This window comes from Octodon degus, unplaced genomic scaffold, assembly GCF_000260255.1.
Source record: "Octodon degus isolate 3935 unplaced genomic scaffold, OctDeg1.0 scaffold00002, whole genome shotgun sequence".
NCBI classification, from domain to species: domain Eukaryota; kingdom Metazoa; phylum Chordata; class Mammalia; order Rodentia; family Octodontidae; genus Octodon; species Octodon degus.
In genome coordinates this window covers 23707778-23722452 of record NW_004524578.1, presented here as the reverse complement: position 1 = coordinate 23722452, position 14675 = coordinate 23707778, and the positions used below count along the sequence as shown (strand labels likewise).

General features: G+C 54.3%; 1 protein-coding gene across 2 annotated transcripts in view; it reads left to right on the top strand.

Moving 5' to 3' along the window:
- The window catches only part of Cemip (cell migration inducing hyaluronan binding protein), a 146021-nt gene extending 132602 nt beyond the window's left edge, over positions 1–13419 (top strand). For both annotated transcript variants that reach the window (XM_004623342.2, XM_023710868.1), the window contains 7 exons: positions 2579–2790; positions 3502–3687; positions 5277–5481; positions 5612–5698; positions 6381–6538; positions 9377–9477; positions 10931–13419. In XM_004623342.2, the coding sequence (XP_004623399.1) occupies positions 2579–2790; positions 3502–3687; positions 5277–5481; positions 5612–5698; positions 6381–6538; positions 9377–9477; positions 10931–11058 (1077 nt within the window). In that variant the 3' untranslated portion in view covers positions 11059–13419. The remainder of the gene's footprint in view (positions 1–2578; positions 2791–3501; positions 3688–5276; positions 5482–5611; positions 5699–6380; positions 6539–9376; positions 9478–10930) is intronic.
- Positions 13420–14675: the final 1256 nt, after the last annotated feature.

Below are 14675 nucleotides of genomic sequence, written 5' to 3'. Positions count from 1 at the left end.
GCTTCCTTATCTATAAAGTCAGAATGATGTCGGTGAGATTACAGGCTGGCATCAGGTGATGCAGATAAAATGCTTCCTCAGCCCTATGCTGTCCAAATATAACACGGAACCACACATGTAATCCTAAAGTTTCTAATGCTTATGTTAGAAAAATAAAAAGAAACAGGAAAAGCAATTTTAATGACATCTCATTTAGCTAAGTGTACTCAACATACCGTCACCTCAGTGTGCTCTGCGGTTGGTTTGGCAGCACTGGCACTCAGCATGTGACCCATACAGGATTATTAGTGAGACATTTTACATCTTTTTTCAGCTTTAAGACTTCAGAAGCCACCACACAGGGCTGGTGCGATGGCTCAGTGGTCTAAACCACCTACTTAGAACAAGCTCAGCAAAGCACAGGGACCACGGTTCAATCCCCCAGCACCACATGCCAGCCAGCCCCGCCCCCTGGTGGGCTGAGCTGGCCACACACACACACACACATAAATAAAATTTTTTTTTTTAAAAAAAGCCACCACGCATTTCATATTCACGGCCCCTCTTTTGGGATGTGAACCTGCAACAAACTGAAATGCAGTCCTCTGCTCATGAGCGAGCGGTGCTTACTGGAAAACGTGTTTTGTATTGCTTGTGTTTTGAAATTTAAATTGATTAAAATCAAATTTAAAATGAGGGTCCTGACCACACTGGCCTAGTTTCACAGGGCCACTGTATGGGACAGTGTGGCCAGAATGTGCCCGCACCAGTCAGTACTGTGCCGTGGCCAGCACCGTTGTTTAGTGAGGGAGAGAGGCCTGGGAAAACAAACAGCTGTCGGCTTAGTTCCTGCGTGCACTCCTGTAATCTCAGCTACTCGGGAAGCTTCGACAGGAGGATGGCAAGTTCAGGCCAGCCTGGCCCAACTTGTCTTGAAATTCTTAAAAAATGTAAAAGGCAAAGAGCTGGGGCTGCAGCTCAGTGGCCAACCACTTGCCTGGTTTGCGGAAGTCCCTCGGTGCCCTCCCCAGACTTGCAAAAGCACAAGCACAGGATTTTCAGGCGAAGGTTGACACTGTCTTCAAGACTGTGTCACAAGGCAGGCAGGTTTACCTCACTGTGTGTGAAGGACTGGGTGTTGTGGAAGACAGATGGGAGAGATGGGTGCTGGTCAGAGGGGAAGGCCAGCGGCAGGCAGGACAGGGTGGGAGGAGCCTGCATGGCAGGGCTCGGTTCAGGGGAAGAGGGGGTTCTTTCAGCAGGAGGTAAGGTCAGGTGCACAGAGTTCAGGTGGGCCTGGGGAGGGTAGGAAGGATGCTGAAAAGACTAGGGAAGGACCAAGGCACTGAGAACCCAGCCAGGACCGGGCTCCTACTCTGGGATCTTCTTGTCCCACTCAGCAGCCCTGTTGGAGGACCTGGGCGAGGGCTCTGCTGCCTGTGAGGTGGACAGGGCAGGGCCAAGATATGTTGGGAAGGAGTGGCTGATGTGAGTGATCTGAGGAGATCAGACAGCAGGCAGGGGCAGAGTTACAGGATGGGTGTGGTGCCCTGAACACCTGATGAACGACCAAGCCCGCTTGCAGCCCGAGGCACATAGGAGGTGTCCCAGATAGAGCCCTGAGCTCCTCTCACTTCTGACACACTGCTTGTCTTTAGCAGAAAAGGCTGTTAGAGCTCACCAGGTTATCATAACTGGCTACCGGTTGATTACTATTAATCCTCTCCCTTCACTTTGTAGCTTACAAAGTGCTTAATAAACTTTTTACGTTTGACATCCATGGGGTCAAAGGTAATGTGATTACCGTAGCGTGGGAAGACAGTCTGTCCTTCCAAAGGTACTATGTCCTTTCTTGTTGGTGTGCTGGTCACTCTTAGCCTCAGCCATTGGAGTCACCTTACAAATATGGGATGAGCCATAAAATACGACAATGCATTAAACTGAGGCTAGGGCTAGGGAGCTGACTCAGTGGCATAAGTACCTGCCTGGCAAGTGCAAGGTCCCAAGTTCAATCCCCGGTACTGGAAAAAAAAAAAAAAAAAAAAAAAAAAAGAGTAAGCTGAGGCTGTTTTTTTGGTCCTGGGCTCATGACTGATGGGTCTTACTTTCAGTTTTTTCTCTGAATGAGACATGTGCCCTTTTCTAGTGTCCTGCCACCCCATGCACTGGCCACAGGGACCAAGATCCTGAGAGCTGGAGCAAGGAGGTAGCCCCCGGTCCACTCCCAGATGGAGGCAGAACTACGGCTAGCTAACTGCAAGCTGTATTTGCACTAGAAGACCTCTCTCCCTGCCACAAGTCCCTTCTTTTTCCAAAATTCAGCTCCTGACTATTGAGTGACTCCTCACAAGTTTGCTCTGATAGCTCCTCCACAGACTGCTTGTTTGAAAGCGCAGAGGAAACATCAGCTGGGCTGTACAGTACGGCTTGGACTGCATCTACATCAGAAAGAGACACCCTTATTTGGTCTGTCTTCCATTCAACCCTTCTAAAAAGGGTTCTGTCTTTCAAAGTATATCTGTAGCCAGACACTGACCAGATGCTCCTGCACCAATCTCTGGTAACAGCCTCCTTGTGTTTCCTTTTTGGGTCTTAAAAGATGTACATTCAGGCCTACAAGACCAGTAACTTGCGGATGAAGATCATTAAGAACGACTTCCCCAGTCACCCTCTCCACCTGGAGGGCGCCCTCACCAGGAGCACCCATTACCAGCAGTACCAGCCTGTCATCACCCTGTACAAGGGCTACACCATCCACTGGGACCAGGTGGCTCCCGCTGAACTGGCCATCTGGCTCATCAACTTCAACAAGTGAGTAGGTACTGGCCAGGACCAGCATGCCTGGGGACAGTTGTGTGGCTGAGCTCAGAGGGTGGTGATGAGGCTAGCCTGCTGATCCCTACACGGGTCAGGAGGCTAGCCCACTCCCCGCAGGAGTGCCCCCCAAGAGGGTTTACATCATCTAGGAGCTAAGACTCAAAGGACACAGTCTGACGCCACTGTTGACTGGGTGACCTCCCCTCCTTCAGGTGGGATGAGTGTGAAGATGATGACTGAGTGGCAGGAGTTTTCCTGAGTACATAGCCTTACCAAGAGCTCAAGAGATGACAGTTATGGGTACCACTGCTATGTTACAGAGGGAGCTGAGACTCTAGCCTGGGGCCATCTGGGTAGGGATGCACATTTTTGTTCAATGTCTTTGGTGTGCATTGCAACTTATAGTATTCTGTGAAATAGACACTGGATGAAGAAAATGAGAATTGCAGTCCTTTGCCAGTGGGCACTTGGCCCCAGTGCCATCAAAAGCTGCCTTACCCTGCTGCCCAGCTCCCTGGTGCAGGCCTTGATTCCCAGTTGGCCCATCTTCCTTGCTCCTGGCTCTCTCCTGGAGTACACTGTCACTCCATCATTACCTAGAATGATTTGTTCAAAGTTTCTTGTGCAGGAATCCTTGGGTCTCTCTCTCTCTCCAAGTGTTCCCCAGCCATCCTTCCTGGGAACTAAACCTACTTCTGGTCCTAGGGGTGACTGGATCCGAGTGGGGCTCTGCTACCCACGAGGCACCACCTTCTCCATCCTCTCGGATGTCCACAATCGTCTGCTGAAGCAGACATCCAAGACGGGCACCTTTGTGAGGACTCTGCAGATGGAGAAGTTAGAACAGAGCTATCCCGGCAGGAACCACTACTACTGGGATGAGGACTCAGGGTAAGGAGGCCCCTGCCACTGCAAGGAGGGCTCAGTTTCACTCTGCCCTGTGTCCTTCTCACAACCCCAAAACAACCAGGTAAATGATGCCAAGTTGTGCAGGTGCTTCAATCCTAATGCTTACGACACTGTGTACTGGTAACATTTTAAAAGCCATTAAGCCTCAGGGGAAACACAAAAACATTATTAAATATACATCTGGATTGTAGGAAATACACTTATCTCAGAATGAAAGTGAAAGCAGTAAATCAGACGTTTAAAAATATGATAGGGCTGAAGGTGTAGCTCAGTGATAGAGCGCTTGCCTAGCGTGTGAGGCTCTGGATCCCATCCCCAGCCCAAGACAAGATAAAGCAAAACAAAAATCTTCATGGTACATTATCTCCCAAAACCTGGTGGTAGAGGTTTCAGGCCATAACGGTCTGGCTCCAAGGCAGGACGGCCTGGTAGAAGGGCATCGCCAAGGAGAAACAGTCCAGGGCAGGGCAAGCAGGAGAGGGCAACGCAGCAACGCAAACCTCCCTTCCCCTTTTATTCTATCTAGGCTACAAAGCTTTTGAGGGGTGCCATCCATACCCAGGGTGAGTGTCCTCATTGTCCACATTCAGAACTATGCTAAACCAATGGACTAATTCAGCTATTATACTCTGAATCTGTATTCGCGCAACCTGGATCCAGCCCCCTCGGATCACCCACCTGTGAGCACACGCAGCTTTGGGAGGATGTCTGGACATCTAGATAGAAGCCCTCTCAGCTTGTTACCCTGAGCTGCTGCCTTCTCTGGAGCGCTCAGGAGGGGCAGGCACAGAAGGGGGTGCCATTGTAGGTCACAGGGCCTGCCTCCTCTTGGCATTGGCTATCTGGTACACAGTCCCTCTGCGAATCCAGTGTATGTCCTGTCTGGGTAGCTGAGCCCTGGTCGGGGGCCATGCACCATGACACAGCCCAGCTCCCAGAGCCAAGCAGGCTCCATGGGGCTCAGCTCCCAGAGCAGGGGTGTGCAAGCCCCCCATCCCACCACATCTGCCACTGTACAGGTAGGGGACCAGAAGCCCTCTGAGCTTAGGAATACAATGACAAATCTCAAATAAGTACTGTGGTTTCTTCATAATTTGACTCCCTGTAACACAGGGCCAGATTCCTCCACAGTAATGATTACTTTAAGTAAATTCAAAAATAATTCTTAGAATAAATGATGGTTTGGAGAAAACCCGAGTTAGAAGACTGAGAGCTTTGTGCCCTGGGCACCATGGAGGGATGGGAGCTCTGGTTTGACCACCACTGGGGTGGTGCTAGGAGAGCCTCATCTCTTCTCTCCTTGCCACTTCTCTGGCCCAAGAAATCAGGCTGACAGTGCTACCGGCAGGACTGAGGATGAAGCAAGGTCACCTTCATCATGTGCATGCATGTGGCAGAACAGAATCCAGTTCCCATCCCATCAGCACAGGCTTCTCCTTCAGTGTGTGTGCTTTGCATTTCTTCAACTGCCTTTGAACGATGTCCTGGTCAGCGCAGGTCGGACCCAGGCATCAGCACGTGGCCGTTGTCTGGTGGGGCCACTCTGTGAACACCACGCCCTCATCCTGCAGGCTCTTGTTCCTGAAGCTCAAAGCCCAGAATGAGAGGGAGAAGTTTGCCTTCTGCTCTGTGAAAGGCTGCGAGAGGATAAAGATTAAAGCTCTGATCCCGAGGCACGCGAGCGTCAGCGACTGCACAGCCGCCGCCTACCCCAGGTTCACAGAGCGGGCTGTGGTGGACGTGCCCATGCCCCCCAAGCTCCGCGGGCCCCAGCTGGTGAGTGCTGACCGCCCACGCACCTCCCACGACGACCTCGCCCCAATGGCACCCCTCTGCACTGCTTCTGGGCCCCATGGCCACGCCCCTGATGCCCAGACCTGATGCCACTTGGCTGTGTGTTTTCCAGAAGTCCAAGGACCACTTCCTGGAGGTGAAGGTGGAAAGTTCCCGGCAGCACTTCTTCCACCTGCGAAGTGACTTCTCCTACATCCAGGTGAGCAGTGGCCCGCAGGTATGAGAAAGTCCCAGGGCAGTGGCTTTCCTGCGGCTGCCGCTGTAACGAGTTCCCACAGCCAGGGCTTACCCTAGAGCTGAGTTCCTCTTTCAGTCCTGGATCCAGGAGTCTGACACGAAGGCCAGGCTGTGCTCTAGCTGCCGCAGGGACCTCTGACACCCCAGGACTCGGCCTGTGCCGTGCCTGCACGTGGCCTGTCCTGTGTGTTTGAATCTCACATCTCCCTCTTCCTTTCTTTGTAAGGGTAACTGTCGCCAGATTTAGGGCTCCCCCAAAAAAGTCATACATGAAGGGCCGGGGATATGGCTCAGCGGTAGACTGCCTGCCTGGCAAGTGCAAGTTCCTGCGTTCAATTCCTAGTACCCAACAAAACAAGAAGCAAAGTGAATAAAAGTCCTCCATTTCACCCTGAGATCTTTACATGAAGTAAAGATGGACGCATTTAATCAGTGCCTCTGCAATGACCCTATTCTAAATAAGTTCACCTCAATAGAGACCAATAGATGTATCTTTTAGGGGGCTGCTATTCAATCTGTTCTAAAGGGATGGAGAGAAGTAAGGGGTTTATACTTCAAGCAGAAGCATAGGCAACCTGTGTTCAGGGTCTGCACGGGAGATGCCAACAAGAGACCCTCACATCTGTGCTGCTTGGACCCTGCAGGTGGATGGGAGGAGGTACCCTAGCTCGGAAGATGGCGTCCAGGTGGTGGTGATCGATGGGCGCCAGGGGCATGTGGTGAGCCAGGGTACCTTCAGGAGCTCCCTCCTGCAGGGCATCCCCTGGCAGATCTTCAGCTACGTGGCAGCCATCCCTGACAAGTGAGTCCCTGCCTCCGCTTGCAGGTCTAGCTGGGGCATGGCTGAGTCCCACCCCTCCTTCCATGCTGTCACTGCCCTTGTGCTGGTCTGGGAAACTTGGAGGGCATGCACACAGACACAGATGCCCATGCTGGAGGAGGGCTGGTGGGAACCCAGGGCATGCTGTGGCGGACAGTCTGCCCGTAGGACTGGAAGCACCTGGCCCTCTGCCCATCTTATAGTCTCTACATTGACCTTACACATGTGCACTTCTTCAACATGACCCAAAAGCTTCTGGCTCCTGAGTGCCCCCAGCCCAGGTCTCTTAAGCCCAGACGCTGTGCCCAGAGAATGTCCAGAGATGTCACCTGGTTGTCTCCTATGGAACTGTGTCCCCTTCTTTACTTCCACCTCAAACCAGGCACTCCTGTCCATTTCCTATCAGAGTAAGTGGTCATCGTTAATCCAGCAGCTGGACCTGAATCTAGGCTGCATGTGTGACTCCACTCTCGTTCCCTCATGCCCTGACACAGTCCCTATCAGACACTCTGGGTGTCCTCCCAGCCCCGATGTCTGCCCAGCTTTTTCCGTTGGTCACCACTGCTGGGCAGGGTCTCCCCATGTTCAACCTGAGCTTCTCAAATGTTGGGCTCACTTGTGTCCCCCTGGGCCACCTTTGATAGCTCCCCACTACCTTTCAAGTCTGATGGTCCTGTGGCCTCCCTGGTGAGGGTTCATCCACCTTCCCAGAAGTCCTCTGTAAAACAGCACTCCTAGCAGGGGTGGGCACAGAAGCCCTGATGCTGTGCCACATCTCTGCTCTCTGTACTTCTGGAGAGGGTCAGATGGGCCCTGAGGTCATGCAGGAGCCACCGCCTAGTGGGAGGTCTGCCTGCATAGTGTGGCGCCTGGGGCATAGTGGGTGCTTAGTGAGAGCTCAGGAAACCAACACAGTCTCTATGTGCCACTTGTACAGTGGGAGGGGGGTGATGTGGGCCCTGGGAGAGTCCCCAGAGTGGGATTTGCCTACTGTACTTAGCTCCTCTCAGGCACCACCCTGCTGCTTTAGTGTTAGATTTTTTTCTTTTTAAATGTGCAGATTGTACAGGGGATGAGCTTTACCACCTGAGGTAGAGAAACACATATCACCTAGAGATCAGCAGCAGTTTCCATGCCTATTTTGGCCAGAAGACTTCTTCCTAAAATGAAACCGGATGCAGACCCAGGGACAGGAGCACAGGGTGCCGTCTGGAGCTGGGTGCAGCAGCCGCATGACCCTCAGGGCACCCCAGTGGGCACAAGCACCTCCCGGACCAGCACTGGGTGTCCAGGCAGGACCAGGGTCCCACTGATGCCTCTCTGACCTCCTGCAAAACCCAGGGAAGGAGCACGACAGGCCCTTCCCTCCCGGGCTGCCAGCCCAGCCTGCCCACCATCACAGGCCCAGGGAAGGAGGAGGGCACGGCTCAGGGCTGGCACTGCCTGGTGCGGGGCTTCCAGGCCCTGATGATGGCACCCAGCAGAGCCTCTTGGCAGGACAGGCAGAGCGATTCCAGTTTTATCTGGAAGTGGAAGGAGCCCTGCCTGCCCGTCTGTCCCAAGGCCAGGGCCTTCCTTGGAGCCTGCCCAGCAGGGAGGCTGAGCCTAGTGGGATGTCCTCCTGGGAACAGGCCCAAACCCACAGCCAAGAGTGCACCTGCAGGCCCCAGGGCCCACTTCTGGGCTCCCCCAGAGCATCCCCATGCCATCCTTCCACATACAAGCTCCAAGCCTTTCAGCAGCCCTTCTGCTGCTCCCGGTGGGACCCGGATTGGGGTAGCAGGGGGTTCCAGAGCCCATCCAGTTTTTCCTTGTCTGGACTGTGGTCTGTGGTTACAGACTTCCTTTGGGACAGGAGCTGGAAGCCCCAGTGAACTTTAGCCCCAGTTCAGTTTCTGTCTCGGAGGGAAGTGCTCACTTCCCTGTCTGGGGCAGCACAACCATTTTCCCACCACGCAGGACCCACACAGCCTGCTGCAGGAAGCAGAGACGCCTGGCTCCTGTGCTGGGACCTGCGGGCTGGGCATGGCCCCTGCAGCCGGCCCTCTTGAGTTGTTGAGGCTGTTTGCTCAGCCTCCCAGTGTGCAGCCCAGTGTGTAAGAACACAGTGCTTTTCCTGGGAAAGACATCAAACCAGGTTACCCCCTCCCTGCAGCACAGAGGAGGCAGCTCGAGGTGGCACAAAGCCCATGACCAGAAGATGCTCCAAAAGAAACAGGTTCAGGGAGAAAGCTAGCATGGGGAGATTTCTTTCAAACTCAGAACCTGGTTCAGAAGGTCGGCTATGGGCCACCAGTGCAGTCCGCCAACATATCAAGCACCCAGGACTCCAGTCCCACGGGGAGCTGTGGATGGCTCAGAGCTTGACAGAGGACTCCTCTCTCCTTGCTTTCCCTCCTTATTCCCTTCCTACGTCCTGTCACCTGTTCTGGCTTCGCTATTGCCCCTTTCTGCTGGCTCTGTCTAAACAGCGCCGACAGCATCCACATGAAGACGTGCATGTCTCGAGCAGGTGCCGACACTCGCTCAGGGTGGTGGGCTCTGTGTGCATGTTCTGTCCTGTTTGGGGACAGATGTGTGAAAGCAGTGATCACATCCAGGCTTGAGTCGCCAGAGCCCCGGCGGTGGCCAAATGCGTGGGAGGGTGCTCGGGATGTTGTCACCACGTGGAAAGAGCCTGTCAGCTCAGCCACAGGAGAGGCTGCCCTTTCCCGAGTCGCTGGCCAGGCCCTCGCACCCCTGTGTCTGGGCCAGCATCCTGCCACGTACCTGGGCCCATTTCTCCCCATTCAAGTCATCTGATTGGCCCCTTCTCTCCAGCTCTATAGTTGTCATGGCGTCAAAGGGAAGATACGTCACCAGAGGCCCATGGACCCGAGTCCTGGAGAAGCTGGGGGCAGAACGGGGTCTCAGGCTAAAAGGTGAGAAGCACAGTGGGTTCTGCGACCGCAGGCCAGAGCGGATCTCACCCTCCCTCTGGCACCAATGCTACAGTGACCCCTCCTGGAGTCCACAACAGTCTTGGTCACTACACGTGGATGTGGCCCCAGGTTCTGGACACATCTGGGCAGTGCCAGGGATGGGCGAGATGCCACCTGCTTTCCATCCATACAGTGCAGCAAGTGTGTTTCCACTTGTGGCCAGACACTGAAAACAAAATTGCTAGAGCCATTCCCCTATCTACTCACCAGGTGGCCTTTTACTCACCAACTCAACACCAGCTCATCAGGAAAGGGGCTTTGTCTCCCTCCCTCCCCAGTTCCCGTATTCAGACTGGCTGGGGGCCCTCTGTCTTCCTGGACACCCCAGCGGCTGGGCATCAGTGTCCAGCATCCGTACAGTCGATCACACTTGGCAAAGCTCTTATCTTCTGAGATAGGCAGACAGGGAGAAAGTTAAAGCCCAGAAAATCCAAGTTTATGCAGGTAGCTGTCTGTGGTGGAGCCCACTCCAGATGCTTCAGCTGTGCCAGACAAGGCAGCCAGGACGGAGAGGTCAGGCACTGCTCATTAATGACTCATCAATGGGAGCTACTATTTCCATTTAAAATGAAGACACTGAGAATTACAGTTAAGTCACTTCGTAAATATTAGGATTTGGATTGTAACCTTGCTGACCCAAAGCTAGAGTTCTGAGCTCCTGCACCCTGAGTATGAAAGACATGGGAACACAGAGCCCATCGTATGGTGCTTATGCCAGACAGTGACCAGGGGGACTCAGGACAGTGACAGTCCTTCAAGGCAGGCACAAGATAGCCCAAGGAGAAGGGAAACCTCCATCCCAGGATAGTGCTGGAGCCATTCTCAGGCTCTGCCCTTGGAGTCCTCATTGCCAAAAACTTATGGGCATAAGGTCACTAAGTCACGTGGCACTTTGCCAGTGGTGATAAATGTGTGCCACCTGCCAGCCAGGCCACCGAGTGCAGGTGTGGTTCTCTGGCCCCTCAGACATCAGGGCTGTGAAATGCAAGGCAGGAAGAGCTATGAGGGCTGAGTCTGGAGTCCTCGGCTGGGCTGCTCCTGGCATTCCTGCTCCTAAGAGGCTACAGATGGACAGAGTTCAGGAAGCAGTCTTGTGGACAGGGGAGGACACTGGGCCTCAGAGACCTGCTGGTGACCACAGGTCAGCTGGAAGGAGGCAGTGTTCCCAGGAGCTCTTCTCCCAGCCTGTCCTATGGACTGCATGCACAGAGCCACTGTAGGGCTGGGCACTGGGCTTGAGGAGGGCTGTGTATTCCATTCAAGGGCTGGGTACTACCCTAAATGGGCTTACAGCCCTGCTAGGGGACGGAATGCCAAGTGTGGCCACGCACAGGGGTGGGCTGCAGCCATTCTCCGCAGGGTTTCGCTCACGTGACTCATCACTGCTTTCCAGAGAAACTGGCATTCATTGGCTACAAAGGCAGCTTCCAGCCCACCTGGGTGACCCTGCAGACGGAGGAGCACAAGGCCAAAATCTTCCAGGTTGTGCCCATTCCCGTGGTAAGGAAAAGACAGCTGTGAGGATGGCTGCCACCTTGGAGCCACTGTGGCGGACTCTGGCACAGACCCTTGGCTCCCAGCCCTGTTCACAGCTCTCCAGGAAGGTGGCTTATTGGTCCTGCTGGCCAAGGAAACGACGACATCAGAGACCTGTGGTGCTGCCACCCGCCCCAACTCACTCATCTACCTGCAGCAGGGGTGGTGCTGGCCTCTCGGGTGCTTTTCTCCTATCCGTGCCTCTTCTGCAGGAGTGTGAGGTAGCCTGGGTTGTGCTGGCTGCAAAGGCCCACTCAGGCTGGAGTCCTGGCCCAGGAAGAACTGGCAAGAAGGACTGGGTCACATGCAAATCCCATGGTCACCAGCGGATGGTCGGGGCAGGGGTAGGAATGAGAGTCCTGGCCCTCTGGAGATCTTCACTCCCATGAGCAAGGACAAGCCTTGCTGTGTAGACAGGCTGTGCTGTGCAGCTGGCCACCTGGGGAGTGGCTGCCTCTTGGGAGAATTCAGGGGCACACTGGGACCAATGCCCTTCCGTGCTGCAATGCTGATGCCTGCGCTGGATCCCAGCAGCAGCTGAAGACAATCTTCCCAGTGGACTTGTAGGACGAGAGGGCTGGGGTTCATGGTGGAGAGGTGAGGGATGTGTCAGCTGAGCAGCCGAGGGGTGGAATGCCAGGTAGAGAGGCTGGAGAGGTGAGAGGAAGCCAGTGTCCATCAGATTGGGGCAGGTGCAAGGGCCTGAGAGAAGGTACTGGGTAATGGGAGCAAAGGGCTGTTTGTTGGTGGAGAGGGGCTGTGGCCCCTCAGGTGGCTCAGCAGAGAGCATCTTCCTGCCACCACCTGCAGCAGTTGGGTGACTGCAGGGTTGCCCTTGCTCTCTGCTAGCTAACCCACACAGGACAGAGAAGGTCAGAGGGAGGGTTAGCCTGCGGAACTAGCCCTCAGAAAGTGCAGAACAGGCCATGGGCCAAACCCCTTGCTCTGGGGGACAAGGGATTGGATCACCCTCAGCCTTCAATCAGCTGCAGGGAAGATGGGGCCCTGGGGAGAAGAAGCACGAGGCCAGGGCAGCCCAGGCCCACTTCCAGCAGTTGCTGCCACACCACGCTGCCTCAACAGCTGGCACAGGGAAGCAGGCCCCTGAAGTAGCTTCCCAGAAGGGCTCTGGTCCCCTTCCATGGGAAGAGAAGCAGCACAAGGAGGGACCTTCAGCTGGTGGCCGTCTCCTGCCTGCCCTCCTCTGGGTGTTGAGCTCCTGCACTGCCGTCACTCGGCTCACACTGCTCACCAGCGCTTGCCTGGAGCCCTGTGGTGGTGGTCGCTGCCTTGGTGCTACGGTGTCTGCAGCCCCACAGCAAGGCCCAGCAGACCGCGTGCCCCAGCTCCTGGTGAGCCAAGAGCTACCATTCTCATCTACAGCTCAGGGCCCCGCTGGGGCTCACGCCATCCCTAGACCAGGGTGCATGGCCTGTGGCCTCTCAGGGGCTCCTGAGTGCACATGTCCTCTCCCTTCCCCAGCCACGAACTCCTTCCTTGAGAGAGGGCTCGCTGGGCCCCCTGCACCCCGAGACTCTGTCCCAAAGCCCACTCTCCAGGCTGAGCCAACTGCCAGAGAGGACTTGCCCATCCTGCAGGCCTTTCAGCCACTGGAAGGTGACAGCAGGACCCTGCCTTTTAAGCACAGCTGCTTTGAAAGCCCAAAGCGTGAGGAGGACTCTTCTGGGGAGCTCAGTAGGCAGAGCCATGGTGACCTCGTTCCCATCTTGTTTTGTGCCACTGACTCCTCTAGTGCTTCCCACAAGGGTCTAACACTGTGAACCACTTAGGACATGATCACTTTTGGGGTGACCAGAAATGTTGAATGTCTTTGGGTCAGTTCATTATGACACATATCTATTGGAAACTTCTCAGAGTTGTACATATATTTGAGATGACAGGATCTGTACATAAAATTTTCTTTCCTACAGTGCTCACCAAGAGGAATGACTAGGCACTTTGCTGGTGGCACCGCTTTCCTTACTGCTTAGAAAACTGTTCTTGCTGTTCTTTCTGTTTGTGACAGTGAGTCAGCCCTCTGAGGACAATCACAATCCTCTGAAATGCTTGTCAGTTTCTTGTTGCCGAATTAGCTGGTCCTTTTTCGGATGGATGTATAGCATCTTTTGTATATAAATATTTCTTGTAGGTGTCGCCATGAACAAAGATATATTTTCTATTTATTTATTGTATATGCACTTCAAGGAGTCACTGTCAGAGAAATGAAGTGTTGTCTTAAATGTCATGTTTGAGGGAATCCTTTGAACTGCTCGAGAGGGGTGTGCCTGGAAGCCAGGTACATCAGCTTCGGTTTGGAAAATCAAGTTGTACCTTAGTAAACTTACAAAGGATGCCATAGTCTTGTCTGCTTGGTTTTTCCTCCTCATTTTCAGTCATTTATCTAAGGAGGGTAAGACTGACATTCTCACTCTGTCTTTGTCTGTGGCCCAAGAGCTACTTGGGAGCCAGGGAGATAGCTCGGTGGCTTAAGGCCCTGCATGGCAAGCACAACATCCTGAGTTTGATCCCTGGTACCAAAAAAAAAAAAAAAAAAAAGAGCTACTTGGATGACAAGCTCTGAGGGTGGCTGGAGCGCAGGTGGGCTGGGCCCACTGGCAGCAGCGAAGACACCCTTCAGGCAAGTCCAGAGCAGCTGTGCGGCCACGTCACTCAGCCTCAGCACGTGTCTTCCACACACAGGGCCACAGGGCTGGCCGGTGTGAGACGCTTCCTCTGGGGCATGTTTGTCAGAAGCCAGTGTCCTAGAGGAGTGTGGAGGCTGAGGTAGGCACTCAGGTCTCAGTCCCGCTGGTGAGCAGGTGGTGCCAGGGCAGTGGAGGTGCCTGCAATGTGGGTGGGGCTCAGGGAGGGGGAGGGACCAGGATGGGGTGAGCTGGGCCACAGCTGGGCCATCCAGGCGGTGGCCATCTGCCACATGGGCTGCCTCTATGGTATTTCATCATGGAAGCAGCACAGAGTTTGGCTTCTCATGTGCGCTGCCCACATGGCGAGTACGCCATGCTGGACTGCAGAGGTGCAAACCTTACAGGAAGATCCTCACCTAATAATTTCCAGAGAGCTACTGGGACTTATACCCTGGGATTTAAAATAATTCTATATTGCTCTGTGTGTGTGTGTGTGTGTGTGTGTGTGTGGGTGTGTATGCATGTGTGTGTCTCCAGTGCACCTGGAGGGGCTGATACTACACTGGTAGTGTTAGGCTGTCAGTGAGAAAAGACATCTGGTAAACCAGCTGTGGATGTTCTGCATCAGGTGTGTGGCAGGCACCTAACAGGCAGCTGTGGGCCACACCAGGGAAGGGACACGAGTACTGCTCCTGCCAGGCCCTGAGCACAGGGAGGGAACCATGGGGATGCTGGGGAGTAGCACAGCCAAGCTGTTCACAGAGGAAGAATTATGATACCTGGAGAGGCTAGGACAGGTCCACAGCAGAGATACGGTCAGGATGTTGGGCAGGGCAGTGACCAGGCCCTTGGCTTCAGGATGCCTGGCAAAAATCAGGGCAGAGGCAGGAAGGTGGGTGGGGCTGTGGAGTCAGTGGTGGGGCTTCTCAGCCCATCACTAGTGACTTCTCAGCCAGA